Source organism: Scyliorhinus torazame, chromosome 4 (genome assembly GCF_047496885.1).
Source record: "Scyliorhinus torazame isolate Kashiwa2021f chromosome 4, sScyTor2.1, whole genome shotgun sequence".
Taxonomy (NCBI): Eukaryota; Metazoa; Chordata; class Chondrichthyes; order Carcharhiniformes; family Scyliorhinidae; genus Scyliorhinus; species Scyliorhinus torazame.
The window spans coordinates 362,041,800-362,060,960 of NC_092710.1; the positions used below are offsets into that span (position 1 = coordinate 362,041,800).

Consider the following 19,161-nt stretch of genomic DNA (forward strand, 5'->3'; position numbering starts at 1 on the left):
CCGCCCCGAGTCCCCGCCCCGCCCCGAGTCCCCTCCCCGCCCCGAGTCCCCGCCCCGAGTCCCCGCCCCGCCCCGGGTCCCCGCCCGAGTCCCCGCCCCGAGTCCCCGCCCCGCCCCGAGTCCCCGCCCCGCCCCGAGTCCCCGCCCCGGGTCCCCGCCCCGGGTCCCCGCCCCGCCCCGGGTCCCCGCCCCGCCCCGGGTCCCCGCCCCGCCCCGAGTCCCCGCCCCGCCCCGAGTCCCCGCCCCGAGTCCCCGCCCCGCCCCGAGTCCCCGCCCCGGCCCGAGACCCCGCCCCGGCCCGAGTCCCCGCCCCGGCCCGAGTCCCCGCCCCGCCCCGAGTCCCCGCCCCGGCCCGAGTCCCCGCCCCGGCCCGAGTCCCCGCCCCGGCCCGAGTCCCCGCCCCGGCCCGAGTCCCCGCCCCGCCCCGAGTCCCCGCCCCGCCCCGAGTCCCCGCCCCGCCCCGAGTCCCCGCCCCGCCCCGGGTCCCCGCCCCGCCCCGGGTCCCCGCCCCGCCCCGGGTCCCCGCCCCGGCCCGAGTCCCCGCCCCGGCCCGAGTCCCCGCCCCGGCCCGAGTCCCCGCCCCGCCCCGAGTCCCCGCCCCGCCCCGAGTCCCCGCCCCGCCCCGAGTCCCCGCCCCGCCCCGGGTCCCCGCCCCGCCCCGGGTCCCCGCCCCGCCCCGGGTCCCCGCCCCGCCCCCGGTCCCCGCCCCGCCCCCAGTCCCCGCCCCGCCCCGAGTCCCCGCCCCGCCCCGGGTCCCCGCCCCGCCCCGGGTCCCCGCCCCGCCCCCGGTCCCCGCTCCGCCCCCAGTCCCCGCTCCGCCCCCAGTCCCCGGGTCCCCGCTCTGCCCCGAGTCCCCGGGTCCCCGCTCTGCCCCGAGTCCCCGCCCCGCCCCGAGTCCCCGCCCCGCCCCGGGTCCCCGCTCCGCCCCCAGTCCCCGCTCCGCCCCCAGTCCCCGCTCCGCCCCCAGTCCCCGCTCCGCCCCGAGTCCCCGCTCCGCCCCGAGTCCCCGCTCCGCCCCGAGTCCCCGGGTCCCCGCTCCGCCCCGGGTCCCCGCTCCGCCCCGGGTCCGCGCTCCGCCCCGGGTCCCCGCTCCGCCCCGGGTCCCCGCTCCGCCCCGGGTCCCCGCTCCGCCCCGGGTCCCCGCCCCGCCCCGAGTCCCCGCCCCGCCCCGAGTCCCCGCTCCGCCCCGAGTCCCCGCTCCGCCCCGAGTCCCCGCTCCGCCCCGAGTCCCCGCCCCGCCCCGAGTCCCCGCCCCGCCCCGAGTCCCCGCCCCGCCCCGAGTCCCCGCCCCGCCCCGAGTCCCCGCCCCGAGTCCCCGCCCCGCCCCGAGTCCCCGCTCCGCCCCGAGTCCCCGCTCCGCCCCGAGTCCCCGCTCCGCCCCGAGTCCCCGCTCCGCCCCGAGTCCCCGCTCCGCCCCGAGTCCCCGCTCCGCCCCGAGTCCCCGCTCCGCCCCGAGTCCCCGCTCCGCCCCGAGTCCCCGCTCCGCCCCGAGTCCCCGCTCCGCCCCGAGTCCCCGCTCCGCCCCGAGTCCCCGCTCCGCCCCGAGTCCCCGCTCCGCCCCGAGTCCCCGCTCCGCCCCGAGTCCCCGCTCCGCCCCGAGTCCCCGCTCCGCCCCGAGTCCCCGCTCCGCCCCGAGTCCCCGCCCCGCCCCCAGTCCCCGCCCTGCCCCCAGTCCCCGGGTCCCCGCTCTTCCCCGAGTCCCCGAGTCCCCGCTCCGCCCCCAGTCCCCGCTCCGCCCCCAGTCCCCGCTCCGCCCCGAGTCCCCGCTCCGCCCCGAGTCCCCGCTCCGCCCCGAGTCCCCGGGTCCCCGCTCCGCCCCGGGTCCCCGCTCCGCCCCGGGTCCCCGCTCCGCCCCGGGTCCCCGCTCCGCCCCGGGTCCCCGCTCCGCCCCGGGTCCCCGCTCCGCCCCGGGTCCCCGCTCCGCCCCGGGTCCCCGCTCCGCCCCGGGTCCCCGCCCCGCCCCGGGTCCCCGCCCCGCCCCGAGTCCCCGCCCCGCCCCGAGTCCCCGCTCCGCCCCGAGTCCCCGCTCCGCCCCGAGTCCCCGCTCCGCCCCGAGTCCCCGCTCCGCCCCGAGTCCCCGCCCCGCCCCGAGTCCCCGCCCCGCCCCGAGTCCCCGCCCCGCCCCGAGTCCCCGCCCCGCCCCGAGTCCCCGCTCCGCCCCGAGTCCCCGCTCCGCCCCGAGTCCCCGCTCCGCCCCGAGTCCCCGCTCCGCCCCGAGTCCCCGCTCCGCCCCGAGTCCCCGCTCCGCCCCGAGTCCCCGCTCCGCCCCGAGTCCCCGCTCCGCCCCGAGTCCCCGCTCCGCCCCGAGTCCCCGCTCCGCCCCGAGTCCCCGCTCCGCCCCGAGTCCCCGCTCCGCCCCGAGTCCCCGCTCCGCCCCGAGTCCCCTGCCCCCAGTCCCCGGGTCCCCGCTCTTCCCCGAGTCCCCGCCCTGCCCCGAGTCCCCGCCCTGCCCCGAGTCCCCGCCCTGCCCCGAGTCCCCGCCCTGCCCCGAGTCCCCGCCCTGCCCCGAGTCCCCGCCCTGCCCCGAGTCCCCGCCCTGCCCCGAGTCCCCGCCCTGCCCCGAGTCCCCGCCCTGCCCCGAGTCCCCGCCCTGCCCCGAGTCCCCCGCCCTGCCCCGAGTCCCCGCCCTGCCCCGAGTCCCCGCCCTGCCCCGAGACCCCGCCCTGCCCCGAGTCCCCGCCCTGCCCCGAGTCCCCGCCCTGCCCCGAGTCCCCGCCCTGCCCCGAGTCCCCGCCCTGCCCCGAGTCCCCGCCCTGCCCCGAGTCCCCGCCCTGCCCCGAGTCCCCGCCCTGCCCCGAGTCCCCGCCCTGCCCCGAGTCCCCGCCCTGCCCCGAGTCCCCGCCCTGCCCCGAGTCCCCGCCCTGCCCCGAGTCCCCGCCCTGCCCCGAGTCCCCGCCCTGCCCCGAGTCCCCGCCCTGCCCCGAGTCCCCGCCCCGCCCCGAGTCCCCGCCCCGCCCCGAGTCCCCGCCCCGCCCCGAGTCCCCGCCCCGAGTCCCCGCCCCGCCCCGAGTCCCCGCCCCGCCCCGAGTCCCCGCCCCGCCCCGAGTCCCCGCTCCGCCCCGAGTCCCCGCTCCGCCCCGAGTCCCCGCTCCGCCCCGAGTCCCCGCTCCGCCCCGAGTCCCCGCTCCGCCCCGAGTCCCCGCTCCGCCCCGAGTCCCCGCTCCGCCCCGAGTCCCCGGGTCCCCGCTCTGCCCCGAGTCCCCGAGTCCCCGCTCCGCCCCGAGTCCCCGCTCCGCCCCGAGTCCCCGCTCTGCCCCGAGTCCCCGAGTCCCCGCTCCGCCCCGAGTCCCCGCTCCGCCCCGAGTCCCCGCTCCGCCCCGAGTCCCCGCTCCGCCCCGAGTCCCCGCTCCGTCCCGAGTCCCCGCTCCGCCCCGAGTCCCCGCTCCGCCCCGAGTCCCCGCCCCGCCCCGAGTCCCCGCCCCGAGTCCCCGCTCTACCCCGAGTCCCCGGGTCCCCGCTCTGCCCCGAGTCCCCGAGTCCCCGCTCTGCCCCGAGTCCCCGCTCTGCCCCGAGTCCCCGAGTCCCCGCTCCGCCCCGAGTCCCCGCTCCGCCCCGGGTCCCCGCTCCGCCCCGGGTCCCCGCTCCGCCCCCGGGTCCCCGCTCCGCCCCGGGTCCCCGCTCCGCCCCGGGTCCCCGCTCCGCCCCGGGTCCCCGCTCCGCCCCGGGTCCCCGCCCTGCCCCGGGTCCCCGCCCTGCCCCGAGTCCCCGCCCTGCCCCGAGTCCCCGCCCCGCCCCGAGTCCCCGCTCCGCCCAGAGTCCCCGCCCTGCCCCGAGTCCCCGCCCCGCCCCGAGTCCCCGCCCCGCCCCGAGTCCCCGCTCCGCCCCGAGTCCCCGCTCCGCCCCGAGTCCCCGCTCCGCCCCGAGTCCCCGCTCCGCCCCGAGTCCCCGCTCCGCCCCGAGTCCCCGCTCCGCCCCGAGTCCCCGCTCCGCCCCGAGTCCCCGCTCCGCCCCCGAGTCCCCGCCCCGAGTCCCCGCTCTACCCCGAGTCCCCGGGTCCCCGCTCTGCCCCGAGTCCCCGAGTCCCCGCTCTGCCCCGAGTCCCCGCTCTGCCCCGAGTCCCCGCCCTGCCCCGAGTCCCCGCCCTGCCCCGAGTCCCCGCCCTGCCCCGAGTCCCCGCCCTGCCCCGAGTCCCCGCCCTGCCCCGAGTCCCCGCCCTGCCCCGAGTCCCCGCCCTGCCCCGAGTCCCCGCCCTGCCCCGAGTCCCCGCCCTGCCCCGAGTCCCCGCCCTGCCCCGAGTCCCCGCCCTGCCCCGAGTCCCCGCCCTGCCCCGAGTCCCCGCCCTGCCCCGAGTCCCCGCCCTGCCCCGAGTCCCCGCCCTGCCCCGAGTCCCCGCCCTGCCCCGAGTCCCCGCCCTGCCCCGAGTCCCCGCCCTGCCCCGAGTCCCCGCCCTGCCCCGAGTCCCCGCCCTGCCCCGAGTCCCCGCCCTGCCCCGAGTCCCCGCCCTGCCCCGGGTCCCCGCCCTGCCCCGGGTCCCCGCCCTGCCCCGGGTCCCCGCCCTGCCCCGGGTCCCCGCCCTGCCCCGGGTCCCCGCCCTGCCCCGGGTCCCCGCCCCGCCCCGGGTCCCCGCCCCGGGTCCCCGCCCCGGGTCCCCGCCCCGGGTCCCCGCCCCGAGTCCCCGCCCCGCCCCGGGTCCCCGCCCCGCCCCGAGTCCCCGCCCCGCCCCGAGTCCCCGCCCCGCCCCGAGTCCCCGCCCCGCCCCGAGTCCCCGCCCCGCCCCGAGTCCCCGCCCCGCCCCGAGTCCCCGCCCCGCCCCGAGTCCCCGCCCCGCCCCGAGTCCCCGCCCCGCCCCGAGTCCCCGCCCCGCCCCGAGTCCCCGCCCCGCCCCGAGTCCCCGCCCCGCCCCGAGTCCCCGCCCCGCCCCGAGTCCCCGCCCCGCCCCGAGTCCCCGCCCCGCCCCGAGTCCCCGTCCCGCCCCGAGTCCCCGTCCCGCCCCGAGTCCCCGCTCTGCCCCGAATTCCAATATCTAAAGCTCAGTCTGCCTGTGACCTCACTCCAAATGTAGCCTCTCTCCCACTGCTCAAGCGCAAAGCTCACTGAGTGGTTCAGTCGTACAGTGGTTAGCACTGTTGCTACACAGCGCCAGGGTCCCAGGTTCGATTCCGGCTTGGGTCACTGTCTGGGCGGAGTCTGCACGTTCTCCCCGTGTCTGTGTGGGTTTCCTCCGGGTGCTCCGGTTTCCTCCCACAAGTCCCGAAAGACGTGCTGTTGGTGAATTGGACATTCTGAATTCTCCCTCTGTGACCCGAACAGGCGCCGGAATGTGGCGACGAGGGGATTTACACAGTAACTTCATTGCAGTGTTAATGTAAACCTGCTTGTGACACTAAGTGCTTTTTGAAGCTTTTCACTGAAATGGAGCTGAGACTGTCTGAGATGAGTCACACCAGTAGTTTAAAATTAGGTAACAAACACCTCTTGTCCACTAATCAGCCTTCAGAAGATCCCATGAACAAATAAAGAAATAAAACGGTGCTGCAGGCGGTAAAGAAGGCTAATGGTATGTTGGCCTTAATAGCGAGAAGTTTCGAGTACAGGAGCAGGGATGTGTTGCTGCGATTGGACAGGGCCTTGGTGAGGCCACACCGGGAGTATTGTGGGCAGGTCTGGTCTCCTTCTCTGAGGAAGGATAGAACATTCCAGCGCAGTACAGGCCCTTCGGCCCTCGATGTTGCGCCGACCTGTGAAACCACTCTAAAGCCCATCGACACTATTCCCTTATCGTCCATATGTCTATCCAATGACCATTTGAATATCCTTAGTGTTGGCGAGTCCACTACTGTTGCAGGCAGGGCATTCCACGCCCTTACTACTCTCTGAGTAAAGAACCTACCTCTGACATCTGTCTGATATCTATCTCCCCTCAATTTAAAGCTATGTCCCAGCACGGTAGCATAGTGGTTAGCACAATTGCTTCACAGCGCCAGGGTCCCAGGTTCGATTCCGGCTTGGGTCACTGTCTGTGCGGAGTCTGCACATCCTCCCCGTGTGTGCGTGGGTTTCCTCCGGGTGCTCCGGTTTCCTCCCACAGCCCAAAGATGTGCGGGTTAGGTGGATTGGCCATGATAAATTGCCCTTAGTGTCCACAATTGCCCTTAGTGTTGGGTGGGGTTGCTGGGCTGTGGGGATAGGGTGGAGGTGTGGACCTTCGGTAGGGTGCTCTTTCCAAGAGCCGGTGCAGACTCGACGGGCCGAATGGCCTCCTTCTGCACTGTAAATTCTATGTCCCCTCGTGCTAGACATCCCCATCCCAGGATAAAGGCTCTCACTGTCCACCCTATCCAATCCTCTGATCATCTTGTATGCCTCAATTAAGTCACCTCTTAACCTTCTTCTCTCGAACGAAAACAGCCTCAAGTCCCTCAGCCTTCAGGGTCCCTCAGGGTGAACCATTTGGGACAGAGATAAGGAGACATTTCTTCACACAGAGAGTGGTGAGCCTGTGGAATTCATTCCCACAGGAAGTAGTTGATGCTAAAACTTTGAATCTATTCAAGAGGCGGCTGGATATAGCACTTGGGGAGAATGGGATCGAAGTCTATGGGGAGAAAGCAGGATGAGGCTACTGAGTTGGATGATCAGCCATGATGGTGATGAATGGCGGAGCGGGCTCGAAGGGCCAAAAGGCCTCCTCCTGCTCCTATCTTCTATGTGTCCATGATCCACAGAAATGTGGTTGATCTTAAATGCCTTCAGGGATGGGCAAGGAATGTTCACCCAGCCTGCGAATATCAAAACAGATCGAGCTGTGAGTCACCCTGCCAATTGCTGGGCCCAATGTCCATGTTATTGAGAAAGGACCGTCCCAATCTCAGCTCCCAGTTAAATTACTTTTGCACTCCCAAATGTGTTATGTTTTGTTTCCAGATCGTGGCAAACAATCAGCTTCGAGCCACAGCCAGTGGTGTTTATCAGGATCGTGGGGACCTATAACACGGCCAACGAGGTACAGTTTTACTGGCGAGCCCGAGGACTCCACAAGTTTTGTTGAAGGAACTGTCAGATTGGAATTGTTTCAGATAACGGTCAAGGTGCAAAATCCATCAGTTTACTGGCTGAGCCGCCTGGGACAGATCGGACAGAACTAGTGTGTACGGAGGAGAAGCAACAACATTGCATTTATATAGTGCCTTTCAAGACTGCTGGACACCCCGAAACGCATTCCAGCCATTGGAATGATTCTCCTGTGTCATCGCTGTTTTAATGCAGGGGGTGCTGCAGCCAAACTGTGCCAGAAATCTGCTTCTCGGGGTATTGATGGGAGATTAATATTGGCCAAGGCCCCTGGGGGTAAGGAGACTGGGGGGGTAAGGACACGGGGGGGGGTGGGGGGGGCAAGGGCACAGGGGGTAAGTACACGGGGGGGGGGGCAAGGGCACGGGGGGTAAGTGCACGGGGGGGGTGAGGGCGCTGGGGGGGCGAGGGCGCTGGGGGGGGGCGAGGGCGCTGGGGGGGGCGAGGGCGCTGGGGGGGGCGAGGGCGCTGGGGGGGGCGAGGGCGCTGGGGGGGGCGAGGGCGCTGGGGGGGCGAGGGCGCTGGGGGGGGCGAGGGCGCTGGGGGGGGGCGAGGGCGCTGGGGGGGGCGAGGGCGCTGGGGGGGGCGAGGGCGCTGGGGGGGGGCGAGGGCGCTGGGGGGGGGCGAGGGCGCTGGGGGGGGGCGAGGGCGCTGGGGGGAGGCGAGGGCGCGGGGGGGAGGCGAGGGCGCGGGGGGGAGGGCGCTGGGGGCGAGGGCGCGGGGGGAGGACGCTGGGGGGGGAGGGCGCTGGGGGGGTGAGGGTGCTGGGGGGGGTGAGGATGCTGCGGGGGGGTGAGCGTGCTGGGGGGGGCGAGGGCGGGGGGGGCGAGCGTGCTGGGGGGGGTGAGCGTGCTGGGGGGGGTGAGGATGCTGCGGGGGGTGAGCGTGCTGGGGGGGGGGGGGGGGGTCGAGGGTGGGGGGGGGTACGGACACTGGGATTCCCATGGGATATTTTCTGGCATATTTAGGACAAAATGACACCTCAAACTGCCCCCGAGTGACAGCCGAGATTTGTTTGCTGAATTTGGAGAATAGCGTCATCTCGCTCAGGAGTTGCCATTCGGCCCACTCACTTTGTGCTGGTCCATTCAGTTCATGCTGGCTCTATCCAGTAATCGAGTCAGCCCATTCCCAAAATCTATCCCCGCAGCCCGAGAGCTTTATTTCCTTCAAGCGCCTCTGCGATTTCATTTTGAAATCATTGGCCATCTTCGCTCCCACCGACCTCTTGGCAGTGATTTCCTTCCCACACACTGTGCACTGAAGGAACCGCTATCCGGAGCTTCATGAATGACAGAGTTAACGTGCAAGATGAGATGGGGTGATTTTGCAATGAAAAATTGGGCTCACGAAAAGACAAGCAATCAGGTCAGAGGGAATACAGCGGTAATTACAAACAAGAAAAAAGCACAGGAACAGGCCCTTCGGCCCTCCAAGCCCGTGCCGACCATGCTGCCCGACTAAACTACAATCTTCTACACTTCCTGGGTCCGTATCCCTCTATTCCCATCCTATTCATATATTTGTCAAGATGCCCCTTAAATGTCCCTATCGTCCCTGCTTCCACCACCTCCTCCGGTAGTGAGTTCCAGGCACCCACTACCCTCTGCGTAAAAAACTTGCCTCGTACATCTACTCTAAACCTTGCCCCTCGCACCTTAAACCTGTGAAATGAAATGAAAATCGCTTATTGTCACACGTAGGCTTCAATGAAGTTACTGTGAAAAGCCCCTAGTCGCCAAATTCTGGGGCCTGTTCGGGGAGGCTGGTACGGGAATTGAACCGTGCTGCTGGCCTGCCTTGGTCTGCTTTAAAAGCCAGCGATTTAGCCCTCTGCTAAACAGCCCCTGTAATGCCCCCTAGTAATTGACCCCTCTACCCTGGGAAAAAGCCTCTGACTATCCAAAGGAGGAAGGCCTCTACTTTAACGCCCAGAGTATTAAAGGTAAAACGGATGAGTTAAGGGTGATGATTGGCACGTGTAATTATGATAAAATAGCTATCAGAGACATGGTTGAGTGCGGGGCAGGATTGGCAGCTCATCTTCCTGGGATACGGCATGCTTGCCTTCATTGGCCGGGGCATTGGGTATAAGAATTGGCAAGTCATGTTGCAGCTGTATAGAACCTTAGTTAGGCCACACTTGGAGTATAGTGTTCAATTCTGATCGCCACACTACCAGAAGGATGTGGAGGCTTTAGAGAGGGTGCAGAAGAGATTTACCAGAATGTTGCCTGGTATGGAGGGCATAAGCTATGAGGAGCGATTGAATAAACTCGGTTTGTTCTCACTGGAACGAAGGAGGTTGAGGGGCGACCTGATAGAGGTATACAAAATTATGAGGGGCATAGACAGAGTGGATAGTCAGAGGCTTTTCCCCAGGGTAGAGGGGTCAATTACTAGGGGGCATAGGTTTAAGGTGAGAGGGGCAAGGTTTAGAGTAGATGTACGAGGCAAGTTTTTTACGCAGAGGGTAGTGGGTGCCTGGAACTCACTACCGGAGGAGGTGGTGGAAGCAGGGACGATAGGGACATTTAAGGAGCATCTTGACAAATACATGAATAGGATGGGAATAGAGGGATACGGACCCAGGAAGTGTAGAAGATTGTAGTTTAGTCGGGCAGCATGGTCGGCACGGGCTTGGAGGGCCGAAGGGCCTGTTCCTGTGCTGTACATTTCTTTGTTCTTTGATACAGAATCTTGAGGCAAGACCGAGGAGGAGGAGGAGGCATTGCATTATTAGTTAAGGAGTCAGTTACTGCGGTCAGTAAAGATGATATCTTGGAGGGAGCATCAGATGAAGCTTTGCGGACAGAGCTTAGGAGTAAAAATGGGACAGCTACGTTGCTAAGTGTTTATTATACACCCCAAGTTATTGAGCGGGGAATCGAGGAGCAAATATGTCTGCGATTCGCAGAGGGGTGTAAAAATAATAAGAGGATAATTATATGAGGTGATTCCAGCTTTCCCGACATTAACTGGGATAGTCATCATGTTCAAGGCTTAGATGGAGTGGAATTATTAAAAGGTATACAGGAGAACGTTTTAGCTCAATGTGTAGAGGTTCCAACAAGGAATAGAACATAGAACAGTACAGCACCCAGAACAGGCCCTTCGGCCCTCGACGTTGTGCCGAGCTTTGTCCGAAACCAAGATCAAGCTATCCCACTCCCTGACATTCTGGTGTGCTCCATGTGCCTATCCAATAACCGCTTGAAAGTTTCGAAAGTGTCCGACTCCACTATCACAGCAGGCAGTCCATTCCACACCCTAAACACTCTGAGTAATGAACCTACCTCGGACATCCCTCCTATATCTCCCACCCTGAATCTTATAGTTATGCCCCCTTGTAACAGCTACATCCACCCGAGGAAATAGTCTCTGAACGTCCACTCTATTATCCACCTCATCATCTTATAAACCTCTATTAAGTGTAAGGAGGTGTGGGATAGAGGGAAATTTGGCCAATTGGATAAGGAACTGGCTATCACATAGAAGACAGAGGGTGGTGGTGGATGGAAACTTTTCAGACTGGAGACCAGTTACCAGCGGTGTACCACAGGGATCAGTGCTGGGTCCTCTGCTATTTGTGAGTTTTATAATGACTTGGAGCAGGGGGCTGAAGGGTGGGTTAACACTGCTGTCTCACAGTGCCAGGGACCCGGGTTAACACTGCTGTCTCACAGTACCAGGGACCAGGGTTAACACTGCTGTCTCACAGTGCCAGTGACCCGGGTTAACACTGCTGTCTCACAGTGCCAGGGACCCGGGTTATCACTGCTGTCTCACAGAGCCAGAGACCCGGGTTAACACTGCTGTCTCACAGAGCCAGGGACCCGGGTTAACACTGCTGTCTCACCGTGCCAGGGACCCGGGTTAACACTGCTGTCTCACAGAGCCAGAGACCCGGGTTAACACTGCTGTCTCACAGAGCCAGGGACCCGGGTTAACACTGCTGTCTCACAGCGACATGGACCCGGGTTAACACTGCTGTCTCACAGTGCCAGGGACCCGGGTTAACACTGCTGTCTCACAGTGCCAGGGACCCGGGTTAACACTGCTGTCTCACAGTGCCAGGGACCCGGGTTAACACTGCTGTCTCACAGTGCCACGGACCCGGGTTAACACTGCTGTCTCATAGTGCCAGGGACCCGGGTTAACACTGCTGTCTCACATAGCCAGGGACCGGGGTTAACACTGCTGTCTCACAGTGCCAGGGACCCGGGTTAACACTGCTGTCTCACAGAGCCAGGGACCCGGGTTAACACTGCTGTCTCACAGGGCCAGGGACCCAGGGTATCACTGCTGTCTCGCAGAGCCAGGGACCCGGGTGAACACTGCTGTCTCACAGTGCCAGGGAGCCGGGTTAACACTGCTGTCTCACAGTGCCAGGGAGCCGGGTTAACACTGCTGTCTCACAGTGCTAGGGACCCAGGTTAACACTGCTGTCTCACAGTGCCAGGGACCCGGGTTAACACTGCTGTCTCACAGTGCCAGGGACCCGGGTTAACATTGCTGCTTCACAGTCCTAGAGACCCGGGTTAACACTGCTGTCTCACAGTGCCAGGGACCCGGGTTAACGCTGATGTCTCACAGAGCCAGGGGCCCGGGTTAACACTGCAGTCTCACAGTGCCAGGGACCCGGGTTAACACTGCTGCCTCACAGTGCCAGGGACCCGGGTTAACACTGCTGTCTCACAGAGCCAGGGACCCGGGTTCACACTGCTGTCTCACAGAGCCAGGGACCCGGGTTAACACGGCTGTCTCACAGTGCCAGGGACCCGGGTTAACACTGCTGTCTCACAGTGCCTGGGACCCGGGTTAACACTGCTGCCTCACAGTGCCAGGGACCCGGGTTAACACTGCTGTCTCACAGTGCCAGGGACCCGGGTTAACACTGCTGTCTCGCAGTGCCAGGGACCCGGGTTAACACTGCTGTCTCACAGTGCCAGGGACCCGGGTTAACACAGCTGTCTCACAGTGCCAGGGACCCGGGTTAACACAGCTGTCTCACAGTGCCAGGGACCCGGGTTAACACTGCTGCCCCACAGTGCCAGGGGCCCGGGTTAACACTGCTGTCTCATAGTGCCAGGGACCCGGGTTAACACTGCTGTCTCACAGTGCCAGGGGCCCGGGTTAACACTGCTGTCTCACAGTGCCAGGTACCCGGGATAACACTGCTGTCTCACAGTGCCAGGGACCCGGGTTAACACTGCTGCCTCATAGTGCCAGGTACCCGGGTTAACACTGCTGTCTCACAGAGCCAGGTACCCGGGATAACACTGCTGTCTCACAGTGCCAGGTACCCGGGATAACACTGCTGTCTCACAGTGCCAGGGACCCGGGTTAACACTGCTGCCTCATATTGCCATGTACCCGGGTGTGAGTTCGGCCTTGGGTGACTGTCTGTGTGAAGTCTACACGCTCTCCCCGTGTCTGCGTGGGTTTCCTCCGGGTGCTCCGGTTCGATCCCTACAGTCCAAAGACGTGCAGGTTGGGTGGGGTGCGAGGGCTGGGCGGTGAGTGCACTTCGCTCAGGTTCGCTTTTGGAAGGTTGATGAGCTGGGGGCCTCCTGCACAATGGAATTCTGTGGATTCTAGGAGTGAGCATAATATAGTTCAGAATCCGTTTTGGAGTGATGTCAAGTAAGAAATTGTGGTCTTAAATTTAAACAAAGCAATTGTGGAGGTTTGAGCAGCGAGTTCGCTGAGGAAATGGTGTCAGATTTGAGAGTAGCTAAATAATGGCGAAACATAGAACATAGAACGATACAGCGCAGTACAGGCCCTTCGGCCCACGATGTTGCACCGAAACAAAAGCCATCTAACCTACACTATGCCATTATCATCCATATGTTTATCCAATAAACTTTTAAATGCCCTCAATGTTGGCGAGTTCACTACTGTAGCAGGTAGGGCATTCCACGGCCTCACCACTCTTTGCGTAAAGAACCTACCTCTGACCTCTGTCCTATATCTATTACCCCTCAGTTTAAAGCTATGTCCCCTCGTGCCAGCCATTTCCATCCGCGGGAGAAGGCTCTCACTGTCCACCCTATCCAACCCCCTGATCATTTTGTATGCCTCTATTAAGCCTCCTCTTAACCTTCTTCTCTCCAACGAAAACAACCTCAAGTCCATCAGCCTTTCCTCATAAGATTTTCCCTCCATACCAGGCAACATCCTGGTAAATCTCCTCTGCACCCGCTCCAAAGCCTCCACGTCCTTCCTATAATGCGGTGACCAGAACTGTACGCAATACTCCAAATGCGGCCGTACCAGAGTTCTGTACAGCTGCAACATGACCTCCTGACTCCGGAACTCAATCCCTCTACCAATAAAGGCCAACACTCCATAGGCCTTCTTCACCACCCTATCAACCTGGGTGGCAACTTTCAGGGATCTATGTACATGGACACCTAGATCCCTCTGCTCATCCACACTTTCAAGAACTTTACCATTAGCCAAATATTCCGCATTCCTGTTATTCCTTCCAAAGTGAATCACCTCACACTTCTCTACATTAAACTCCATTTGCCACCTCTCAGCCCAGCTCTGCAGCTTATCTATATACCTCTGTAACCTGCTACATCCTTCCACACTATCGACAACACCACCGACTTTAGTATCGTCTGCAAATTTACTCACCCACCCTTCTGCGCCTTCCTCTAGGTCATTGATAAAAATGACAAACAGCAACGGCCCCAGAACAGATCCTTGTGGTACTCCACTTGTGACTGTAATCCATTCTGAACATTTCCCATCAACCACCACCCTCTGTCTTCTTTCAGCTAGCCAATTTCTGATCCACATCTCTAAATCACCCTCAATCCCCAGCCTCCGTATTTTCTGCAATAGCCTACCGTGGGGAACCTTATCAAACGCTTTGCTGAAATCCATATACACCACATCAACTGCTCTACCCTCATCTACCTGTTCAGTCACCTTCTCAAAGAACTCAATAAGGTTTGTGAGGCATGACCTACCCTTCACAAAGCCATGCTGACTATCCCTGATCATATTATTCCTATCTATATGATTATAAATCTTGTCTCTTATAATCCCCTCCAAGACTTTACCCACTACAGACGTGAGGCTCACCGGTCTATAGTTGCCGGGGTTGTCTCTGCTCCCCTTTTTGAACAAAGGGACCACATTTGCTATCCTCCAGTCCTATGTCTCTATTCCTGTAGCAAATGATGATATAAAAATCAAAGCCAAAGGTCCAGCAATCTCTTCCCTGGCCTCCCAGAGAATCCTAGGATAAATCCCATCAGGTCCCGGGGACTTATCTATTTTAAGCCTGTACAGAATTGCCAACACCTCTTCCCTACGTACCTCAATGCCATCTATTCTATTAGCCTGGGGCTCAGCATTCTCCACAACATTATCTTTTTCCTGAGTGAATACTGACGAAAAATATTCATTTAGTATCTCGCCTATCTCTTCAGACTCCACACACAATTTCCCATCCCTGTCCTTGACTGGTCCTACTCTTTCCCGCGTCATTCGCTTATTCCTGACATACCTATAGAAAGCTTTTGGGTTTTCCTTGATCCTTCCTGCCAAATACTTCTCATGTCCCCTCCTTGCTCGTCTTAGCTCTCTCTTTAGATCCTTCCTCGCTACCTTGTAACTATCCATCGCCCCAACTGAAACTTCACACCTCATCTTCACATAGGCCTCCTTCTTCCTCTTAACAAGAGATTCCACTTCCTTGGTAAACCACGGTTCCCTCGCTCGACGCCTTCCTCCCTGCCTGACCGGTACATACTTATCAAGAACACGCAGTAGCTGATCCTTGAACAAGCCCCACTTATCCAGTGTGCCCAACACTTGCAGCCTACTTCTCCACCTTATCCCCCCCCAAGTCAAGTCTAATGGCATCATAATTGCCCTTCCCCCAGCTAAAACTCTTGCCCTGCGGTGTATACCTATCACTTTCCATCACTAACGTAAACGTCACCGAATTGTGGTCACTGTCCCCAAAGTGCTCTCCTACCTCCAAATCCAACCTGGCCTGGTTCATTACCCAAAACCAAATCCAACGTGGCCTCGCCTCTTGTTGGCCTGTCAACATATTGTTTCAGGAAACCCTCCTGCACACACTGTACAAAAAACGACCCATCTATTGTACTCGAACTATATCTTTTCCAGTCAATATTTGGAAAGTTAAAGTCTCCCATAATAACTACCCTGTTACTTTCGCTCTTATCCAGAATCATCTTCGCCTCTACATCCCTAGAACTATTAGGAGGCCTATAAAAAACTCCCAACAGGGTGACCTCTCCTTTCCTGTTTCTAACTTCAGCCCATACTACCTCGGAAGAAGAGTCCCCATCTAGCATCCTCTCCGCCACCGTAATACTGCTCTTGACTAGCAGCGCCACACCTCCCCCTCTTTTGCCTCCTTCTCTGAGCTTACTAAAACACCTAAACCCCAGAACCTGCAACATCCATTCCTGTCCCTGCTCTATCCATGTCTCCGAAATGGCCACAACATCGAAGTCCCAGGTACCAACCCATGCTGCCAGTTCCCCTACCTTGTTTCGTATACTCCTGGCATTGAAGTAGACACACTTCAAACCACCTACCTGAACACTGGCCCCCTCCTGCGATGTCAAATCTGTGCTCCTGACCTCTATACTCTCATTCTCCCTTACCCTAAAACTACAATCCAGGTTCCCATGCTTTGTAAACCTAAATGAATAATACTTAATTCTCAATGAATATACTTGTCCTTGATAAATAAAAGCTTGCCTGGAAAAGGTAGCACATCTTACTTAACCAGAGAAGTTAAGATAGTTTTCGATGAAGAGAAGATATTTCCAATGTTAGCAGTAAAAATAGCAAAAAAATCATTGATTGAGACGGACCAAAGCTGGCGATGATTTATTTTGTTTCGATGTAAGGTGCTCGGAGCAGATGAATCACAATCAAAGTTCCAATTCTAACTCTACTTTCTGGTCCAGGTGTTTCACTGCGTTCACTTTGAGTGTCCGAACCAGGAGACGGATGAAGACACAACAGGAGCAAATGACGCTCCGGAACATCGATCTGGACAAGGACTCCGAGCAGGATCACAAACTCAGTCCGTCACTAACACACAAACCAGGCCACAGTTCAGTTGCTGAGTTTAGTGGAGTTTAGAAAATGACTCCTATCATCTTTGGCCATCATTTCAAACAAGACCAGACTGATTCCAATTCCAGATAGACAAATCCCTGTTTTGTCCACATTGAACGACGTGGGAACTTTGGTCAACCCTGCTTACTTGATGAATATGTGCCTGATGTCGTCTGTTTCCCTTATCCATGTGTAACTATTGCAGTAAAATTGTCATGTTTATTACACCGATTCAGTGTGTGGGAGAAAATGGGATTCGGCTCTGTTTCGAATCAGGAACCGTTTGCATCCTCCGAAATGGAACTTGTCTTAATGCAGAACTGGAAACGATTCCCAGCCCAGTGTCCGTTCCTGGTGCAGTGCAACTTGTGGAAGTGGGACTGTTTGAATGGAGAATGAGATCAGTCCTGTGTTACAGTCATGGGCTCGTCATCACAAGGATGGGATTAATTGTGATCGCTACCTTTGTGGAGAGTTTATTGTTTTCTTTTTACAAAACACTCCTTCACCTGCACCTCCACTCTTTATCCTGTTGGTAATTAAATGTTGGTCAGGAGGATTTCTGACCGAAAGCCACCCAAGGAAATCGGAGCACCTTCCATTCCCATTGTTTAACTCTGGGCGGGTTTAATTTCAAATTCTAGTTAACGTATCAGCTTTCACTGAAAATATGAGGCTTGTTGAATGACTGCTCGAGGAGGGGTTACTGCACAAGATGGCAATGTGATTGAGGGTAGTTTGGCACTTGTGCTGGGCTGCAAATTGTATTTATGTTTTGTAAAAAAGTGCAAGAGGAACTTCTCAGTTCAAGTTTGGGTGATTGTGAAATGTGAGCATTTGGAATTCCCTTCCATTCTCATTGAGTCAGTGATGCGATAGAGAGGGAGACGGACACAGCAATCGCGTTCCGACCTGGGCTCACATTACTCAACCTGTAAAAATGACTGATCACAGTACATTCAAATACTGACATTCTCAATCACAAACTCTTGTATAGAATAGCGAACAAAAAGTCCCAATGTATTGTTTATTCAATAGCTTCATTTAATAAACAGACAGAAGGGTAAGTTAGCCGTGATTTCATTGAAATATCCGGCTTTGTGTTGGAGACAAACAATTGTGTGTCGCTCCCCTGAGATGATGTGGAGATGCCGGCGTTGGACTGGAGCAAGAAGTCTTGCAACACCAGGGTGAGGTCCACGACTCTGGCCAACAGGAAGTAAGGTGAACGACGGTTGTTTCCAAGAATGGCTACATTTTATTTTACACTGATTCTTTGGTGTCAGAATGGAGCCATTTATCGGCAAACGTGACTCCCTTCATTGTGCAACTTGAACGATTTCCTGAGACATGGAAAGAGCCAAGTTTAGATGACCTCAGGCTGTGGTGGTGTGGCTATGGGAAAAGGAAGGTTGCAGTAAAACCATGCTGACTGTCCCTAATCAGTCCTTGCCTGTCTAAATGCCTGTAGATCCTGTCCCTCAGAATAACGTCTGACAATTTACCCACTACAGAAGTCAGGCTAACCGGTCTGTAGTTCCCAGGCTTTTCCCTACAGCTCTTCTTAAACAAGGGCACAACATTTGCTACCCTCCAATCTTCAGGCACCTCTCCTGTGTCTGTCGATGATTCAAATATCTCGGCTAGGGGCCGGCAATTTCCTCCCGAGCCTCCCACAACGTCCTGGGATACATTTCAGCAGTCCTGGGGATTTATCTATCTTGATGTGCTTTAATACCTCCAGCACCTCCTTCTCTGTAATATGTACACTCATAGATCATAGAATTTACAGTGCAGAAGGAGGCCATTCAGCCCATCGAGTCTGCACCGGCTCTTGGAAAGAGCACCCCACCCAAGGTCAACACCTCCACCCTATCACCATAACCCAGTGACCCCACCCAACACTAAGGGCAATTGTGGACACTAAGGGCAATTTATCACGGCCAATCCACCTAACCCGCACATCTTTGGACTGTGGGAGGAAACCGGAGCACCCGGAGGAAACCCACGCAGACACGGGGAGGATGTGCAGACTCCGCACAGACAGTGACCCAAGGCCGGGAATCGAACCTGGGACCCTGGAGCTGTGAAGCAATTGTGCTAACCACTGTGTTACCGTGTGCCCCTCCTCAAGACGTCACTATTTATTTCCCCAATGTCCCTAATATCCATGCCTTTCTCAACAGTAAATACCGATGAGAAATGTTCATTTAGGACCTCACCGTTATGGACTGACCTGATTAACACTACACCCTGTATGCTTCATCCGATGCCGGTGTTATCTAGTTACATTGTATATGTTGTGTTGCCCTATTATGTAATTTCTTTTATTCCCTTTTCTTCTCATGGTACTTAATGATCTGTTGAGCTGCTCGCAGGAAAATACTTTTCACTGTACCTCGGTACACGTGACAATAAACAAATCCAATCCAATCCCATCTCTTGTGGATCCGCACATAGATGGCTTTGTAGATCCTTAAGAGGCCCTACTCTCCCTCGTTCCTCTTTTACCCAGTATTTATCTGGAAAAGCTCTTTGGATTTTCCTTTGCCGTCTCTGCCAAGACAATTTCATGTCCCCTTTTTGCCCTCCTGATTTCTCTCTTAACTCTACTCCCACAAGCCTTGTACTCTTCAAGGGATCCACTTGATCCCAGCTGCCTATGCATGTCATGCACCTCCTTTTCGACCAGGGTCTCAATATCCCGAGTCATCCAGGGTTCCCCACTTTTCCCAGCCTTTCCCTTCACTCTGAGAGGAATGTGCTCACCCTGAACCCTCCCACTTACCAGCTGTCCCTTTGCTGCCAACAGACTCTCCCAATCAACTTTTGAAAGTTCCTGTCTAATTCCATCAAAATTGGCCCTGCCCCAATTTAGAATTTAATGAAAACAGTCCGAGTCTATTCAGCCTCTCCACAGAGCTAACACCTTCCAGACCAGGCAACATCCTGGTAAACCTCCTCTGCACCCTCCCCAAAGCCTCCACATTCTTCTGGTAGTGTGGCGACCAGAATTGTGCGGCC

At 59.6% G+C, this 19,161-nt stretch overlaps 1 protein-coding gene across 2 annotated transcripts in view; it reads left to right on the forward strand.

Annotated features, from left to right (window-relative positions):
* btbd9 (BTB (POZ) domain containing 9) overlaps positions 1-17,204 on the forward strand; it is a 351,447-nt gene extending 334,243 nt beyond the window's left edge. For both annotated transcript variants that reach the window (XM_072500328.1, XM_072500329.1), the window contains exons 10-11: positions 6,865-6,943; positions 15,984-17,204. In XM_072500328.1, coding sequence (XP_072356429.1) covers positions 6,865-6,943; positions 15,984-16,145 — 241 coding nt within the window. In that variant the 3' untranslated portion in view covers positions 16,146-17,204. The remainder of the gene's footprint in view (positions 1-6,864; positions 6,944-15,983) is intronic.
* Positions 17,205-19,161: the final 1,957 nt, after the last annotated feature.